Here is a 19,301-nt window from a genome sequence, read left to right as displayed (position 1 = left end):
CCTTGAAGTAGAACTTTTGTCAGAAAATGAAGTCCTGCTTTATCACTTCAGGCTGGCCTCTTTTGCAGGTATAGCTATGTAAAACATTAAAAATAAATGTCTATACTGTTTAAAATCCAGTAATACACCGTCTCACCCTGCCATACACATTGCCAGTTGCTCTCTATATTTTGTCACTTTGCTAAAAATGTAGAGGCCAATCTGTTGACTGTCTAAAGATTTACTGCTGCTCAGGGGCTCTGGGTTTCAGCAAAATGGCAGCCTCCAGCAAGAAGAAACAGGAGCAATGCTGGAGGCAATTTACAGTACACTCATTTTGGGTGCATAATTACGAATGTGGAACGTACAGTATGTAAAGAACATTATTTTTTATCAAGTTGTTATGGGTAAAGTTCTACTTTAGGCAGCGTTTACATCATCAAATGCTTAGGCTCTTGGCTATGTGAGTAGCATTGAAGTGAATGTGGGGCAGAATTTATCCAAAAAAACATATCATTCTTTTTTCACCCATACAAGCAAGACAAATCTTTCAGTAAAGCGTCTAGTTTCATTTTAGTATGTGTGGAGTGGAGGGAAGCATTATCAATAAGTTAATAGCAGGTAGGAGAAATCTTTGCTAGGAGGGATAAAGGAGGTTAGGGATAGTGATATAGAAAAGTAGGAGAATATCTAACATAGACAAACATCCACCAATTTGGCCAGTCAAACCATGTGTCTGCAGAAAAGCAGACTTTCTGAATATAATTATTTTAGGCAAATAAATGTAGGAAACGCGAATTGTTTAAGCAATATTTGATTCTCTCTAAAATTTCAAGATCAGAATTAAGTTAAGTTAATTTGTACCTCTCCTATCAAATCTGCAGTTTCTACTATATTGTGAACTGTATGGTGTCTGATGGACTTGACAAAAACGGCATCTTGTTAACTGAAAACCAAGCATTATCTGCGGCATAAAATGGGGCGTTCATCTTTATGCACATGCAGAAACCATACATGCGTTAGTCTGCGGTTGAAAATGTGTCAGGTGGGAGGGGCCAGTTGGCATATTCGCAATCACATTGAGCGCTGAGTCAAAGCTTGACTCCCAAGGAGAAGAATTACCTTGCAAATATCCAAGGTTTACCCGATTCATCACATCACTGGCAGTTAAATTTGCTACATCCTCTACAGAGAACATACAGAAGAAAAAGGCACAGACATGAACAAAAGAGAGAGAAAGAGAAAGAAAGAGAAATCAGCAAGAGACTAAATTGAGCCAAACACATCAGGTTTTGCTTTAAAATGTACCTGTCACCACGTGTGCAGCCATCTTGCAGGCTGAGCATGTCTAGTGTGGCCTGCTGTTTTGTTACTAGTCAGAGTACCCCTTCTCGAGGAATTTATTTTTGTAATGTAATCACAGGGTGTGTTGTTATGCAGACTGGAGCAGATTTATAAAACGGTTTCTCCAGTCTGCAGTATTGGGATTTAAACTGACATATGAGGTCACATGTCACCTACAACGAACAAGCAATAGCTGATTATGGAGGGCACCAAGTTATAATACAGTAGATTGCATGACTAAAAGTTAAAAATGTAAAACTAGACTCAGTATCTCAAAGAACACCACCACAAAATATAATTGTTGTATAAGAAAAAAATCATATTTCTTTAAACAGAAAGTTTTCCCTTAAAGCCCTATTGAAGTTTCAGTTTACATCAGCTATATGTATTCTGAATGCATCAAAACAAAAGATGCTAAATGTCTTACAGATGCTTGTCTTTCCAATGCAGTTGCAGCCCAAGTATACAGTGCCTTGAAAAAGTATTTATGCCCCCTTGAAAATTTCCACATTTTGTGATGTTACAACCAAAAACGTATTTTTGTTTTATTGGGATTTTATGTGATAGACCAACACAAAGTGGCACATTATTGTGAAGTGGAAGGAAAACGATAAATGGTTTTTAATTTTTTTACAAATATGTGAAAAGTTTGGGGTGCATTTGTATTCGGCCCCGCTGAGTCTATATTTGTAGAACCACCTTTCTCTGCAGTTACACCTGAAAGTCTTTTTGCTTATAAAATGGCTGTTCCCCCTTCTACTTCAGTCTCTACCAGCTTTGCACATCTAGAAAGTATCATTTTTGACCATTCTTCTTTACAAAATAGCTCAAGCTCTTTCAGATTGGATGGAGAGCATCTATGAACAGCAATTTTCAAATCTTGCCATAGATTGTCAATTGGATTTAGGTCTGGACTTTGACTGGCCATTCTAACACATGAATATGCTTTGATCTAAACCATTCCATTGTAGCTCTTGCTGTATGTTTAGGATCGTTGTCCTGCTGGAAGGTGAAACTCTGCCCCAGTCTTAAGTCTTTTGCAGACTCTAACAGGTTTTCTTTTAAGATTGCCATGTATTTGGCTCCATCTATCTTCCCATCAACTCTGAGCAGCATGCCTGTCCCTGCTGAAAAAAGCATCCCCACATCATGATGCTGCTACCACCATGTTTCACGGTGGGGATGGTGTGTTCAGGGTGATGCGCAGTGTTAGTTTTCTGCCACACATAGCGTTTTGCTTCTAGGCCAAAAAGTTCAATTTTGGTCTCATCTGACCAGAGTACCTTCTTCCACATGTTTGCTGTGTCTCCCACATGGCGTCTTCCAAGCTTCAAATGGCACTTCCTAAGGCTTTTCTTCTTGCCACTCTTCCAGATTTGTGGAGTGCATGACTAATTGTTATCCTGTGGACAGATTCTTGTACCTGGGCTGTGAATCTCTGAGTTACCATGGGCTTCTTGGCTGCTTCTCTGATTAATGCTCTCCTTGCCCTGGACTGCCATGTCTTGGTAGGTTTGCAGTTGTGCCATTCGCTTTCCATTTTCGGATGATGGATTGAACAGCGCTCTGTGAGATTTTCAAAACTTAGGATCCTTGCTTAAAAAATAACCCTGCTTTAAAATTCCTCACAACTTTATCCCTGACTTGTCTGTCGCGTTCCATGCCCTTCATGATGCTGTTTGTTCACTAAGGTTCTCTAACAAAACCTCTAGGGGTTCACAGAACAGCTGTATTTATACAGAGATTACATTATACACAGGTGGACTCTATTTATTAATTAGGTTACTTCTGAAGGCAATTAGTTCCACTAGCTTTTAGTTAGGGGTAGAGTAAATGGGGCTGAATACAAATGCACGCCACACTTTTCAGATATTTATTTGTAATTGTAAAAAATTTTGAAAACCATTTCTTATTTTCCTTCCATGTCAGAATTATGTGCCACTTTGTGTGGGTATATCACATAAAATCCCAATAAAATACATTTATGTTTTTGGTTGTAACATGACAAAATGTGGAAAATTTCAAGGGGTATGAATACTTTGTTAAGGTCCCGCACCTGTAGACTGGGGCCTTTACTTGTGTGGAAGCATTGGTCTCTCCGCTAAGTCATATCAGTAGCTGTGCAATCAGCAAAGCATATCCTCCCCACTAATTGCAAAGCTCTGGCTCTAGGACAAGTGTCCTACCCTGCAGCATGCTGGCAGAGGACAGGCTTTTATACTCATGTTGTGGTTGCTTTTCAAACAAAACAAATTGTTAGATTTTTGACACTTTTTGTTTTGATGTACCTGGACTATATTTTGCTGATTTAAACTGAAAGATCAATAAAAGGCTTTAAAAGTGAGCAAAGTGCCAATTGAATTCCTAATAAGTGAAACGCTAAGATTTAATTTGGTTATTTTACCACTTGCAGAGGTAGGGTATTTATTACTCAGAATGCATTTCAGTTTGCAGGTAATAATAATTACATTTAACCACTGACATGATTTTTTTTCATTTTGCTGCTACCAGTCCTCTCCACACTTATTTGTGTAACACGATTGCTAAGGTCGCTTCACACAACTTCATTTGGAGCTCGCTATTTTTCATAGATAACATTTTTTAGAATAACGGGCTTTCACATCTGTTGTTCTTGCAACGTGCTGTTTTTCTAAATCATAGAGTATGTGAGCGCATACTCTAAAATGCATCACACTACAAATAAAGTATATATTGTGTACATTTAGATGGTCAGGAACTTAGAGGAGATGCTGAACAAACACTTAAAGTTACTCCAACACAATTTTCTAGTGATGCCATGGTAACAAGCATAAAGGTACACAGGATTAAAGCAAGGCAAATGATGCTTGAAAAATACACATAAAACTTTGTAAGAAACAAGAACAGCATCTATCTTACCTATTTTCCTGCTTTCTAAAGGAATGCAAACCTCAGCTACCCACTTCAGGCACCCTCCTGTTGGCCCACAGAATTGATATACAGCTTCATGGGACAGCTAGGGGGTGTCAAAAAGCATAGGCCTAAGCTCTCAACCAAAGGAAGTAGCTGACATTTGATAATAAGGGTGGCAGTGATTTCCAGGTTCCCAGAATGCAGTAAAATGTGTGATTGCCCACGCAAAGCAAATCTAGCTTTTGTTTCCCTGTCACCCATTTCGCAATTGTGAAATAGCAATAGGTGCACTTTAAGCATTCCATCCCACAGGCACATCTATGTACATGTGCAGACGCAGTTAAAGGAAACGTTTCCTTATGGAAATACAGACGCCAACCACTGCTGACCTTTCCTTCTGGAATTGCTGGTTGCTTGGTCATTATGCTCACCCTCTTGTTGCAATACTTGGAGCTTCAGACTGGGAACAAGGATGCATACCACAACTTGCTCCAGGCCAATGCCTCAGAAAGTTATGAAGCCAGAGGGTCAGCCAACAGCAGGGCAAAGTAACACAAGGCACAATATAATATTTTTGGAAGTTACAGCCTGCCTCTCTAATCATACATCCAGCCCTGGCACCTACTGCACTGGGAGATGGCGACGCCAAGAAAGCTGATGGAAAGCACTTGGACCCCAGAATAATCTGTCTTTTTTTCTTTTGAAAATTTAAGGAAAATTTTCTTTTTTCCCTATTAAAAGGGGAGCGATTTGTTCAATGCTTAGAAATGTACAAAAACTTTGTGCACAAGCCCATGGAGAGCACTGCACTGGGTTCAACCATGCAGCACTTAAAAGGTCAGCCTCTTCCAAAAGTGACCTTTCAGCTGTAGACCTTTATCAAGCTATGGCTTAATCTGGTAGACTATAACCCACTGGCTTGGACATTTAGTAAAGATCTTTTGCAATAACTCCTGACTCTGTTCTCACCTAACTTGGAGTTTCACACCTTCTGTTGCATTGCTAATACTACACAGTTTGGAATCAAACAGTCAGCAAAAGCTGCTCTTCATAGGGAATGCAGGTATGGAGACCCAAAAACTCAGCACAGAGATGGAAGAAACATTCTCTAAAAGATTTTTTTTTTTTTGGATGCAGGGACCTTTTATTAGGTCAAACTCATCTCTTTATAACATGTATACATATGACATACCAGAAAACGCCAACATAGACAAAGAAATACAAACAATGAAATCTCTGCTACATCTCCTTTCATGTTATTGGGCTGGGGGACGACAGAGGGTACAATTGGTCACATTGCCCAATTGCTAACTATTTCTTAGCCAAACACCAAAGGGCAAATAAAATAAGGCAGCAACCAATGGCAGTAGAAACATTTTGAGTGAAGAAGTTGAGGATGATTTTTGGTAATGCGCAGACCTCCTGAGCCAGTGGTAGCAACTTCTGTGTAAGTAGCATTAGGGCAGACATTTTGTCAGAGAGCATTCCTTGCATGAAGTCTAAAGGCACACTCCAGCCAAATATAAAAATGACAGAGTTTATCTGACAAATCCCAGCATTCATTTTGTCAGCCTAGCTGTCCAGCCTGCTAAATTCCTTTGGTTGTTTGTATCCTTAACATTTCTTAAACCTTTATTCTGAGAAGTTGTACAGCAAGTGTGACAAAGGCGGCAGTCCTGCCTAAAGCCTGCTGGATCGGACTGAAATGGATTAAGTACAAAATAAATTAATGGTGTATTGAGTGGAGTAACTTTCACACAGCTGTATGGATTCCTAGATGGTATTAGTAGTGATGAATGGTCCCTCACACTTGTCACCGAAGCATAACATATGACAAACCGCTGAACAGATTTTGTAACACGTGAATGATATATTCAGAACTGAGGTCCACAATGGCAACAAAAACCCAACAAGAGCACAGCAAAGACTTACCATACCCCGTTGTTGGGAGGCCCAGGTGTTTCATACGGTTTTTCACCAACTCAGAGAGTTCCTGACGCTCCGATCTCCTGTACAAGTTTAGTCGCTGTTGGCTTATCCACTCCGCTGTCTTAGTTGTCTGCTTGTTCCCTTTCCTGCTTAGCCTTCGTGCCCACTGCATGCTCTTCCTACGTAGTAGAGGGTGCTCTGATTGGTCGCTGGATGTGGAGTTCCTGTGGCTGGGCTTGCCCGTCCAGTGCTCCTTTGTGTCTTTTGTGTCTTCACATTCTTCCACATTGATTGAGATTTGAGACTGAAAATTGAAACAGAAGTTAGAGGGCGATGCTCTACTTGATGCTAATGTAGATTGATCTCTAGATAATGAAAATTCAAAATATAAATTCCTCATAGTTCTCTTGCTAAGCCATAGCTTTTTTTGTGTAAAACCTACACACAAGTAAACAGACATCAACAGAGGAACCTTGACGCATTTGGCACAAAATGCCTATTCGTAAGGTCCCAATGAATAATCAAATCACATCAAGGTTCATCTGATAATGTCTGAGATAACAGTCAGTCTCATCCTCCCTTTTTCTAGCAGAGAACTAAGAAGATGATTTGCTGCTCTAAACTTTTTTATTTAGTCATGAAACCTAAAGTTACTGGAAGTAGTTACATTGTTTTCTGGGTTAAAAAAAAAAAACAAAAAAAACCCCCAAAAAAACCCAGCTGTTTTGGTCCAGACAAAGACAAAACAAAAATGACAGAAAATTGCATTCCCTTGGCACTGGACTCCATGCAGACAAATACGCAGATGAAATATTTAAAAGGGAGCTATTTTATTAGCGAAAGGTTTACAATTTATGTCCATGACCTTTACAGCATAACTGATTGGCTCCTTGTGCTGCTTCTCCCTCTCCCTCTCTGAACTTTGCTGTGCAGAGACTGCAGGAGGCTGATAACATGTCAGATTCAGGTACTTGCGCTGCTTGCATGTAAAAATACCTTTAATGCTTTATTAATTAATTTGTTTGGGGCTGCAATTCTTCAAATGGAGTTAGAGATTTGGTCAGGATCAATGGTGTCCTCAACATTGAGAAATACAGGTAGATACTTATCCATCATGCCATACCATCAGGGAGGAGTGTGATTGGCCCCAAATTTTTTTGCAGCAGAACAATGACCCCACACATACCGCCAATGTCATTAGGAACTATATTCAGTGTAAAGAAGATAGTGATGATTTGGTCTCCACAGAGCCCTAATCACAACATCAAGTCCGTCTGGGATTACATAAAGAGACAGAAGGATTTGAGGCAGCCTACATTCACAGAAGATCTGTGGTTAGTTTTCCAAGATGTTTGGAACAACCTACCTGCCGAGTTCCTTCAAAAACTGTGTGCAAGTGTACCTAGAAGAATTGATGCTGTTTTGAAGGCAAAGGTGGTCACACCAAATATTGACTTGATTTGGGTTTCTCTTCTGTTCATTTACTTTCATTTACTTTCTATTTTGTTAACTATTAAATCTTCTATTTCTGAAAGCGTTCTTAAGGCTGGTACACATGGGCCGAATATCAGCCAGTTTAACAGGAACCAGCCGACATTCGGCCAGTGTGTACAGCAGCCTGTCAGGCTTTTGTTGAACAGGCATGCTGAAAAACTGTCTTGCAGCCAATGGCTGGTGTGTTCTGGTGGGGGGGGGGGGGCGGTCCCCCTGTCACAACACAATAGCACAGTGGGGAGATCGCTGTACTAACATCACATAGTACAGCAAGCTCCCCAGTTTTTTTTTGTACACTTACAGTGTTTACTAGGCATTCATTTACAGCATTTGTTAACACCTGTCTAAAACGTTTGCACAGTACTGCATGTCTGGAGCTCAGCTTTAATGGAAACAATTTTCAGATAGGAACATGAGAGCTGTCATTGCTGCCTTCCTTGTTAATGCTAAAACTTGTCTTTTATAGTATTGAATATTTTATGTCTTATGTGTCAATAACACCAGGATAAAGAATGAGGGGGAATAAGGGTCACTAAGACAAAAACACACAGACAACAATAAAAACCTAAACCTTGGCCAGGGTATAACTATTGGATAAGGCAGCTTTGATCAAGAAACTTTTCATTTGGCTATATACAGTATAAACAGCAGGCAAAATAAGTATTGAACACGTCGCCATTTTTCTAGGTAAATACATCCCTAAAGGTGCTACTGAAATTAAATTTTGACCACATTAGTAACATCCCATGCAATCCATACATACAAAGAAACCAAAGCAAATAAGTTCAGAAATTAAATTATGTGTGATAACATGGAATGCACTGCACATCAATCCATACCAACAGTGAAGTTTGGAGGTGGGACCATCATGGTGGGGCTATTTTTCAGCATACAGTACTGGCAAACTTCATACCGTTAAGGAAGGATGAATGGAATAATGTACCAGGACATTCTTGATAAAAATCTGCTGCCATCTACCAGGATGATGAAGATGAAAAAGCAAGACAATAATCCCAAACACAAAGCCAAGTAAACTCTCAATTGGTTTCAAAGAAAGAAAATAAAGCTGCTAGAGTGGCCCAGCCAATCTCTGACTTGAATCCAATAGAAAATCTATGGAAAGAACTTTTAATTTAGAGGTCATAGAAGAGGCCCCAGGAACCTACAAGTTTTGCAGACTGTTTGTGTGGAGGAATGGGCCAAAATCACACCCGAGTAATACATGCGGCTAGTTTCTCTATACAGGAGGTGCCTTGAAGCTGTCATTACTAACAAAGGATTTTGTACAAAGTATTAAATACATTTCAGTTAGCGCATTCAATACTTTTTGCCAATAGCACCTTTAGGAATTTCTTTACCTAGAAAAATGGTGACATGTTCAATACATATTTTACCTACTGTATATATATATATATATATATATATATATATATATATATATATACACAAAATTACACCCCTAAAATACAGTATCTCACAAAAGTGAGTACATCCCTCACATTTTTGTAAATATTTTATTATATCTTTTCATGTGACAACACTGAAGAAATCACACTTTTCTACAATGTAAAGTAGTGAGTGTACAGCTTGTATAACAGTGTAAATTTGCTGTCCCCTGAAAATAACTCAACACACAGCCATTATTTCTAAACTGCTGGCAACAAAAAATGTAGGACATGCTTGGAGACATGCTTGGTCAGTCTATCACCTTTACCTTTAGCTTCTCTAGCAAGGCAGTGGTCATCTTGGAGGTGTGTTTAGGGTCGTTATGTTGGAATACTGCCCTGCGGCCCAGTCTCCAAAGGGAGGGGGTCATGCTCTGCTTCAGTATCACAGTACATGTTGGCATTTATGGTTCTCTCAATAAACTGTAGCTCTCCAGTGCCGGTAGCACTCAGCCCATGCAGCCCCAGACCATGACACTCCCACCACCATGCTTGACTGTAGGCAAGACACAGTTGCCTTTGTACTCCTCACCTGGCTGCCACCACACACGCTTGACACCATCTGAATCAAATAAGTTTATGTTGGTCTCATCAGACCACAGAACATGGTTCCAGTAATCCATGTCCTAAGTCTGCTTTTCTTCAGCAAACTGTGGGCTTTCTTGTGCATCATCTTTAGAAGAGGCTTCCTTCTGGGATGACAGCCATGCAGACCAATTTGATGCAGTGTGCGGCGTAGGGTCTCAGCACTGACAGGCTGACCCCCCACCCCTTCAACCTCTGCAGTCATGCTGGCAGCACTCATATGTCTATTCACCAAAGACAACCTCTGGATATGATGCTGAGCACGTGCACTCAACTACTTTGGTCGACCATGGCGAGGCCTGTTCTGAGTGGAACCTGTCCTGTTCAACCACTGTATCGTCTTGGCCACCGCGTTGAAGCTCAATTTCAGGGTCTTGGCAATCTTCTTACAGCCTAGGCCACCTTTATGTAGAGCAGCAATTTTTTTTTCAGATCCTCAGAGAGTTATTTGCCATGAGATGCCATGTTGAACTTCCAGTGACCAGTATGAGAGAGTGAGAGTGATGACACCAAATTTAACACACCTGCTCCCCATTGACAACTGAGACCTTGTAACACATGACACGGGGAGAGGGGTGTATTCACTTTGTTGCCAGTGGTTTAGACATTATTGTCTGTTTGTTGAGTTATTTTGAGGGGACAACAAATTTACAAGCTGTACACTAACTACTTTACATTGCAGCAAAGTTTAATTTCTATAATGTTGTCACATGAAAAGATATAATAAAATATTTACAAAAATGTGAGGGGTGTACTCACTTTTGTGAGACACTGTACTTCATTCCTACAGTTTGCCTCCCCCATGTTCAACCCAGGAATAAATATGTGACAGAGCTTCTATCATTTTTACTATCTTTGTCCACACTAGAGAGATTTCCCATAATCTCCTGTCCCTTTGACATCCAGTCACCAGCACAGGAAGTAAAGGGAAATCTCTCCAATGGTGACTCTGTGCAATGAAATGGTAACAGAGGTTTCCCAGGCCTGTCATCTTTGTTTCAATGGTTAGTGAGTCTCTGACTCAGAAACTGTATCCAAAAAATCAGATCCTATACATCCGTCTGAAAAGTTCCCTTTAAATGTTTCTTGAAGCTACTTTAGCTTGAAAGCACCATAGTTATGCATGTACAGAGGCTGCTGCAATTTTGTTTTTAATCTACAGGACAGGAAGGCTTACCTGCGTTCTGATATCATGTGGCTGTTTAAAGAAGAAAAAAAACATGTCGTTAAAGTTCTATATGTCATATAGAAGCTTAAAAGTAATTTAAAGTAAATACTTTTAAACAGACACATCTAGTTAGTTTGCTTCTTGAACCAGATGCAAAGAACCCATGGGATGAATTTACTACAACTGGAGAGTTGTAAATCTGGTGCAGCTCTGTATAGAAACCAATCAGCTTCCATTTTTTTTTTTTTCAAAGCTTAAAAGATATATGGGTTTCTGTGTTTTTTTTTTTTATTCATACTTACCTAGGTGGATGCTGCATCTGTCTCCCGGCGCCTCTACACTGAGAACCGAGCAATCGAAGACCGCCGATCCTTCGGTTCTCACAGCTCTGCGAGCAGAGAGCTGCTGATTGTCAGTCACCGCTCTCTGCTCTGCTCCCTCCTCGCTCATTGGAGCGCTATGCTGTGGAGGGGCGGAGCGGCCAGGTCAGGCTCTCAGCGACTCGCTGAGAGGCTGAGCCGGGTGTCAGTCCAGAAATCTGGCGGTTCCAGACTCCATGGTCGTGATGACGCGGTGCCTGGACCGACATCTGTGGTGTTAGCAGAGAACAGACTAGAGCCCGCTCTCTGCTGAAAACGGGTCACAGGAGTACAAAACAGACTCCTGTGATCCATGGGAGATGTACAGCCAAACGAGCTTTGGCTGTACTTCTCCTTTAACTTAACAAGCTGAAGTTAGAAACGGATTGACTACCATGCACAGCTGCATCAGATTTTGCACTCCAGTTTAAGTAAATCAACCTCCAAATGTCCACTGCTGCCTTCTCCCTACAGTCTTAATTACCAGCTACTGCTTTGTATACAACAAAGTCAACTGGACAATGAGAAAGGAAGAAGCAGCAGACATGGTTTGTGAGGGTTGAGCTGTACCTGTTTCCAGAGAAAGGATAAAAACAACATGTTTGAAGTTGCGAGACAAAGCCATATGCAAGTCATTCGTATACATTTTACAGCTTTGATGATTTTTGATGATTTAGCATTCCAGCAATGTGTCATTATTTTTTTTTGATACAAAACTGAAGAACTGTTACATAGTTAGTCAGGTTAAAAAAAGACACAAGACCATCTAGTTCAACCAATTAAAAAAAAAAAAAAAAAACAAGCATACAATCCCATATACATAATCCTATACCCACAGTTGATCCAGAGGAAGGCAAAAACCCCCAGCAAAGCATGATCCAATTTGCTACAGCAGGGGAAAAAAATTCCTTCCTGATCCCCCGAGAGGCAATCAGATATTCCCTAGGTCAGTGATGGCAAACCTTGGCACCCCAGATGTTTTGGAACTACATTTCCCATGATGCTTATGCAGTCTGCAGTGTAGTTGAGCATCATGGGAAATTAAGTTCCAAAACATCTGGAGTGCCAAGGTTCGCCATCACTGCCGCCTAGGTCAACTTTACCTACAAATGTTTTTTTTGACATGAGACACAACCTCAACACAATGACCTTCTAAAGACTAAAGACAAATCAACTAGGGATGCGCTAAAAATTATCGGCTGAATAGGGTTACCTGCGTTTTGCCAATAGAGAAAAAAGTGCTGATAAACTTTACCTATAAATGTTAGTACCCAGTTATATTATGTACAGTACATTTAGGAAAGAATCCAGGCCTTTTTTAAAATAATCTAGTGAGCTTCCGTATTTTTGATATGAAATCTCTTTTTTTCCCCCAGACGTAAAGGGTGCCCCCTTGTCCTCTGTGATGACTTTATAAAGATTAACTCAACACCAAGTTCACTATATGGACCCCTTATGTATTTATACATGTTGATCATATCCCCCTTAATCACCTCTTTTCAAGAGAGAATAAATTCAGTTCCTCTCATCTATTCCCATAGCTGAGCTCCTCCATGCCTCTTATCAGTTTGGTTGCCCTTTTCTGCACTGTAGAGAAGACAATTATTCTGATATGAAAAGCTTCCAGCTGTCCCTGATTTCAAGGGACCGTCCCTTATTTGTAATAATGTCCCTCTGTTCCTCTTTTCTCCTCATTTGTCCCTCATTTTGGTCTGATCTATATATTTGTATATAAAAATGCATTATTTATCTTTCAAAAAGTGTTTCCCGGTGCTAAACCTTTTATCCAGTTTCTAACTTGCTGCATTTGTAAATTTCAAAAGCCAGTATAAAGGAATAGTAGTGGTAAAAAAAAAGAACTTATGCATTGAACTAATCTTTTTTTTTTTGTTATAATTCTCCCTTAAGGGGGTGTGGCCTATGTCTACATACTTTTGATAATAGCGGCCCTTCGTTCCCATCTCAAAATGTTGGGAGGTATGAATATCTAATTTTTCAGTTGATCAGAAACAATCCCCATGACAACCTTGGCAGAAACCTTGAGCCTGGTGGTTGTCCAGAGGTCCCATCTACAACCTACTTTCTCCTTCAGTAATCCAGAGGGATAGCTTAGTCCCCCTCCCACACATCACTTCACATGAGAAAGGAATACACTTGTAGGCAGCTGGTGTCTGATGGGCCCCATTTTCTTTGAACACGTCTGAATAATACTCAGTTTTCTCCTCCGTACAAAACAGATTTGGTTGCATCTTCTATACCTCAGATGTGGAAAACATATGTGACTGAGTCCTATAAATGCCAATTGGGATTTCCGCACTGGATGAGCAAAGTTTCTGAAACAACCGACCATACGTTCTGATCCACAGATCTTCCTCCGTGATTTTCATCTACATTGACAAAAAAAACATTCATCAAGTCTGTTCCATCCACAGAGTGGGAAGCAATAAAGAATCTTTACCGGCAAATGAGGCTGCAAGTTTCCAAAGTTTTACTCTAAGGTATAAACTTTTGTCCTACCCAGTAGCTGCCACATCTGCCAAACAATAGTGGTGCCCCTTTACCAAGCCTGCTGATAAGGCAGTACAACTGGCCTTGTAGTACTAGGCCCAGGCCTCATCAGCTAAACAGGGGTGCCCTGGGCAGTATTATTGTTCATTTCTTCCTAAATAAATAAATGTATTTTCTAGACCACACCTGCTTACCAGGACTTAAATTATATTTTTTGAAGTTGTGCTAAATTGGACGGCGTCAACTTTTGACGAAACCCGCAGGATAGAACGACACGCTGACGTCACCGTTACCCTCGAGTCACAGAATGACAGGTTTTTGTGTGTGTGCCAACCTACGCATGCAAATTTAGGTGCTTAATTTGCATCTACATTGTAAGTGCAACTTTACTTTTATTTGTGCAATAAAGCTCTACGACTTTACACTATGTGGAGCTTTTTATATTTTGGGGAACGTCTATGACACTGTGCTGAGGAGAGTGGTGAGTCAAGTGAAGACCCTTTGAAGTTTAAAAGGCCCTGGCTAGGCATGGAGCCACAAGCACTTGTGACCTTATGTAACAAGAGGTCCATGTAATCTGGTAAGGGAGTTTTGCAGCTATTTGGTGGTGGTGTTGGCACACAAAATCACTCTTAAAGGTGGTGCATGATAGTAAAACTCACCAGGATCATCATTATACACTTGTAGACTTTAAATGTTTACTAATTTAGCGCAACTTTAAAAAACGATATCGTATTTGAATTGATAAGTTGCTGCTTGCACCATTTATTTATTTATTATATATATCACGTCTTTTCTTTTCGGTTTACTTAAATTTATTTTTTTAATTTTCGGGGTATGAGTGGATAAAGTCAGTGTCGCTGTTCCACTGCACCTCCGGGGGAGGGGGGGGCATCAGGAAGGCTGTACAGGACCCCATGATTTCTAACAGCAGCCCTGTCTTTAACCCCTGACAGACCACAATGGGAAAAGGAGCTGTGTGTCGGTGGGCCTTGGTATCTCAGTCACTTTGTTCCACCTTTATGGTGGGTTGTCCTACTCCCTTACAATAAACACTCACAAAGACCAGGAAGGAACTGTATATTGCATTACTCACCGCACACAAATAACCTGAGCCCGGTGTGGTGTCCAACCCAAGAAGCAGTCTGGTAATGGTGATCATATAATCCTTTACAAAAGACTGAGGGATGATAAAATGATTTAAATAAATGTGTGTGTGAACAGAACTACAAATGATAAGTGTGATAACACAGGCACGTATACAAATCTGAATTTAGGTACATTAGTCATGAGCAAAATATGCAGGCTGCCATTCCTGACCTCCTTTAGAAAATGCTTTGTGCCTGGTTTTGTTTGGCTTCTGAAAACAAGCATGCAGCAAAAGACATTTGGAATTCCTTTTTTTTAAATTTTTTTTGTTCTTACAGTATTCAGTTTCCGATGGGACAAAAGTACATCTTCCTAGATGCTCTGTTATACACTAGCTGGGATGTTGGACAAGGGGCATGACCGTCTGACACTGCAGCCAGCAAGGACATGACTGCTTTCCTAGAGAGACAGTGTCTCCAGCTCCCAGCACTTGTCTGAGGCAAGCACCGCAATGAAGAATGCTAGCTGTAGTATCAGGCAGCCTTACACTGGGGAGGGGGGGTCCTGTCCAACATTGCAGTTAGCGCTACAGGGAACCTAGAAAGATGGGTCAAAGTACTCTGTCATTTTAGGAACTGAATAATGTAAAAAAAAAAGAAGTGATAATTCTTTTAAGTTATTCACCATTCAAGCGTTTGGGACCTTATGTCCCTTCTTCAGACTAAATTACATATGCCAGCTTTAAAGCCCTGAAATTTTGAAACTTTAATAATGTAAGTTAGCCAATAAAAGGTATCTCTTTAACTACAAACTTTATGCACTGAATAATGGCTAACATGATACAAGACTAAGCCCCGTTCACACCAGTGCAACTTGTCATGCAATTTGACAGTTAAAAAACACATGTCAGGTCGCACCCTATTAGTACCTGTGGAACCATTTAACTCAGTGTGACTTCCACTTGCAACTTGCATTGACATCAGTGCATGAAATTGCACTTAATGGCGGCTTTGAAATGGTGCTGAAGTTGCGTGATTTCAAAGCCACATTTAGTGTGAACTGGGGCTAAAAGTGGCCATACAGTATACAATCTGATTGTACAATCTATGTACAATCACCTTTAGATTTACCAAAACTATAAAATAGGAGGACACACCTATCTATCCAATGAGGAAAAATGAAAAATGCCATCTAAGACTATGAGGTCAAACCTAAACACTTTCACTTTGTATGCAATCAGGCAGGCCCTTGCACTACATAGTTGAATGTAAACCTAAAGGAAATTGAATTAGAAAATTGTATACACTGCTCTGTGTCACTCGGTACCACTAGACGGAAGCGACGTGGGCTCCCTGAGCCGGCTGCACTGGAGACACCCTTCCTTAGGCTTCATGTACACTTGGCCGTAATTTACTGTGGCTGCAGGAAAATGCAAAACACGATTCTTTGGCATTCAGGAGAGGGTAGTTGAACCTCACCTAACTGCAGCAGCTCCTAAACTCTGCTAAAAGCCTATGTGTACATTGACACATAGGCTTTTATGGAGCAAAAAAATGCCAAAAGCTCCTAAACTATGTAGTGTTCACGAAGCCTTAGGCCTGAGGATAGAGAACTCGTGTAACACATAGCCACACCTACAGTGCCTCAGCATGTGGGAATGATGTCACCTCTGCCTTTATGCTGTGTGTTCTATGCTGAACAGGAATTTCTGGGTGTCTTCAGTAAAAACAGCTCATCAGGCCCACATGCTTTCACCTAGATGTACCCAGGAGCCTGGGTGACACAGAGCGGTGCTTTTAAGCCTCACTTATGTGAGTTGCCTACTATGTGTTTATAAATGCTTCACTTCAGTACTATACTTTTTTTTTTTTTTAAATCTTTTTTATTGAATTTCAAACAAAGAAAAGAGAAAACAACAACAACAAACCACTGTGCTAAGGTTCACACTGAACCAAACTACTCAGTATTACAGACAATAAGGCACGGTACCCACGCAGGGGTCCAAATGAGAAGCAAAAACAGCAAAATCAACATGAAGGGCAATTACCAACATCCCATAGGACACGTCATCCACCCGGGGGTCATTAAAGAATTTCTTGCATTCCAGAGACATAGGGGGGATACCTCAGAGTAGGCCGATGTGAGTGTCCCCTGACGCCCTAGGGCGAGACCCGCCTCAGCCACTTGCAGCCGTGGAGGGGTCAGAAAGCCATTTGGCCCACACCCGGTCATACTTCTTCGGGCAGCCTCTATGTACATACGTGTCTTTATAGAGAGGGAGGACCGAGTTCACTAAGAGCTTCCACTGTAGTACCGTGGGTGGAGATCGCCGTCGCCAGTGAAGTACAATGGTTTTCCTGGCATAATAAAGCAGAAGACCCAGCAATGTCCGATCTGCCACCCGGGGCACCAGGTCATCAAGCAGTCCCAAGAGACATATCCTTTGGCAGGGATGAAGTTTAACAAGAGAGACCTTTTCAATCATTTGGAACACCCCGGACCAAAATGCAGATAAATGAGGGCAGGTCCAGAAAATGTGAAAGAAATCACCCGGGTCCTGGCCGCACCGCCAGCACTCTGGGGAATGGGAGACATGCATCTTGTGTAGACGGTATGGGGTGAGGTAGGCTCTATGGACTATTTTAAATTGAATGAGTCTATCTCTAAGAGAGACCAGCATTTTGAAAGAGACCTCCCACACATTAATCCAATCCTCCGGGTCCAAGTCCGGAACGTCCTGGGCCCACTTCAGTACTATACTTAGATGGAGCTATTTCTTCTCCCTCTTTGTTCATAATCTATTACTTCTAGCTCCTAGGAACGAGCAGACTTTTTAATATTTCCCTAAAGACCTTTTGCTCCTTGGTGCGCCATTCTCCCTCCCCTATCTATTTCATTGATGTATCCAATCAGGCAGACCCTTGCATTACATAGTTGATGGTAGATCTAAAGCAGATAGTGCTGGGATCTATGTGGACACTGCCACTGACAATCGCCTTGTAAAAATGTTAGCTGTCTGGCTATCATGCCAATCTAATGGCTTTAATACTTTGTTAGTTACTGATCTGTAAGAAGTATGTGGCCAGTGAAGTAAAAGAAAACCTATTATGCCCTCTGGTATCTGAAGCAGAAAATATTGCAGACATTTGATCAGCATCATCCAGGAAACTGGTGCTTTCAGAGAGGGCAAGCAACGGCCTTTTCCTTATTTCAGTTTTTGCATACATATGAGTAGTCTTTTTAAGTTAGTCTAGTTGGCATGAGTTGCGTTTGTCATTATGTTTCTATGTACAGTTTCCATTTATGAACAGTATGTCCTCAGAGGCAGCCATACTTGGAAATGATATATACACAGTGGCCTCTGAGTCTGAGCACACCATGTCTGACAATAAAAACACACTGACCTGATATAACAATGTATCCAGCATGCTGATACTAAACACTCGGCCAGCAGCAAATGGAAGGCGAAACATGAATGCCAGATTGGATCCATTTTCTCGTTCCTTCTGTAATGACACAAACAGAGATCTGACAAGATCTGAAAAACACAAACATCCATGAATATTAAAGTGGAAGTCCAGGTAGGCTGCAATTACACCATATTATGTAACCTATGTTATGGTCATTACATTGTGTAACTTTTACTACCCATTGATCCAGCTGGTATGTACAATACAACATATCACCCTGTAATCGCGTTATTACACTGTATTCTGTGTAACAAATGTCAATTTCTTTAAAAATACATAAAGTAAATAAATAAAAGTGGAAGTCCAGACATTTTCATGTCAAAACCTGTGTAGGGAAGTGAAAATATAGATATGGATGATGTCAATATTTTACATAGATATGCTGGCCAAAGATGGACAGAATTTTAAATAAAAATTCTCAGAACATTCGTTTGTTGTTCAAAAAATTGAATGTGCTTTCAACATTTGATTTTGGAATGAATGGACTTTACCATAAGAAAACCACATACACTGGTAGAAATGTGTTAATTCAAGAAAAAATTTAAATCCTGCTCCTTCAAATTTCCTTGTCATTGCAGTAGAAAAGGAACGTCAATTCGACCCATTATTAACCACTTGCCAACCGCCCCTTGTACATATACTGCGGGGCGGCGGCTCTTCTACAGGTACATCATCTCGTGTTTCTAGGTCTAACTGGACACAGAGGGAGCCAATCAGCGGGTCCGGCAGACCCGATGTCTGCTGGGACCTGCCGATCGATCCTGAGAGAGGCAGAACAGCGATCTCTGTCTTCCCACAGTTAAAGCATCCCCCTGACAGTTAGAAAGCACTTTCTAGGGACACATTTAACCCTTTGATCCCCCCTAAAGTTAACCCCTTCCCTGCCAGTGTCAATAGTACAGTGACAGTGCATTTTTTTAGCACTGATCACTGTATTGGTGTCACTAGTCCCCAAAAAGTGTCAAAAGTGTCACTTAGTATGCGATTTGTCTGCTACAATATGGAAGACCCACTATAAGTCCCTGATCACCGCCATTAC

The 19,301-nt window shown here is 40.9% G+C and overlaps 1 protein-coding gene across 6 annotated transcripts in view; it reads right to left on the bottom strand.

Moving 5' to 3' along the window:
• KCNT1 (potassium sodium-activated channel subfamily T member 1) overlaps window positions 1-19,301 on the bottom strand; it is a 659,112-nt gene that overhangs the window by 26,384 nt on the left and 613,427 nt on the right. For 4 of the 6 annotated variants that reach the window (XM_082263648.1, XM_082263652.1, XM_082263650.1 and 1 more), the window contains 6 exons: window positions 18,197-18,298; window positions 14,800-14,883; window positions 13,454-13,582; window positions 10,846-10,866; window positions 6,148-6,448; window positions 1,102-1,164 (listed from right to left, as the gene is read on the bottom strand). In XM_082263648.1, coding sequence (XP_082119774.1) covers window positions 1,102-1,164; window positions 6,148-6,448; window positions 10,846-10,866; window positions 13,454-13,582; window positions 14,800-14,883; window positions 18,197-18,298 — 700 coding nt within the window. The remainder of the gene's footprint in view (window positions 1-1,101; window positions 1,165-6,147; window positions 6,449-10,845; window positions 10,867-13,453; window positions 13,583-14,799; window positions 14,884-18,196; window positions 18,299-19,301) is intronic. The other 2 variants (XM_082263649.1, XM_082263653.1) reach the window with 1 other exon arrangement.

This window comes from Pelophylax lessonae (genome assembly GCF_965119305.1).
Source record: "Pelophylax lessonae genome assembly, chromosome: 7".
In the NCBI taxonomy this organism is placed as follows: domain Eukaryota; kingdom Metazoa; phylum Chordata; class Amphibia; order Anura; family Ranidae; genus Pelophylax; species Pelophylax lessonae.
Note: the sequence above shows the minus strand (reverse complement) of the source record. Positions and strands in the feature narration are given on the sequence as shown.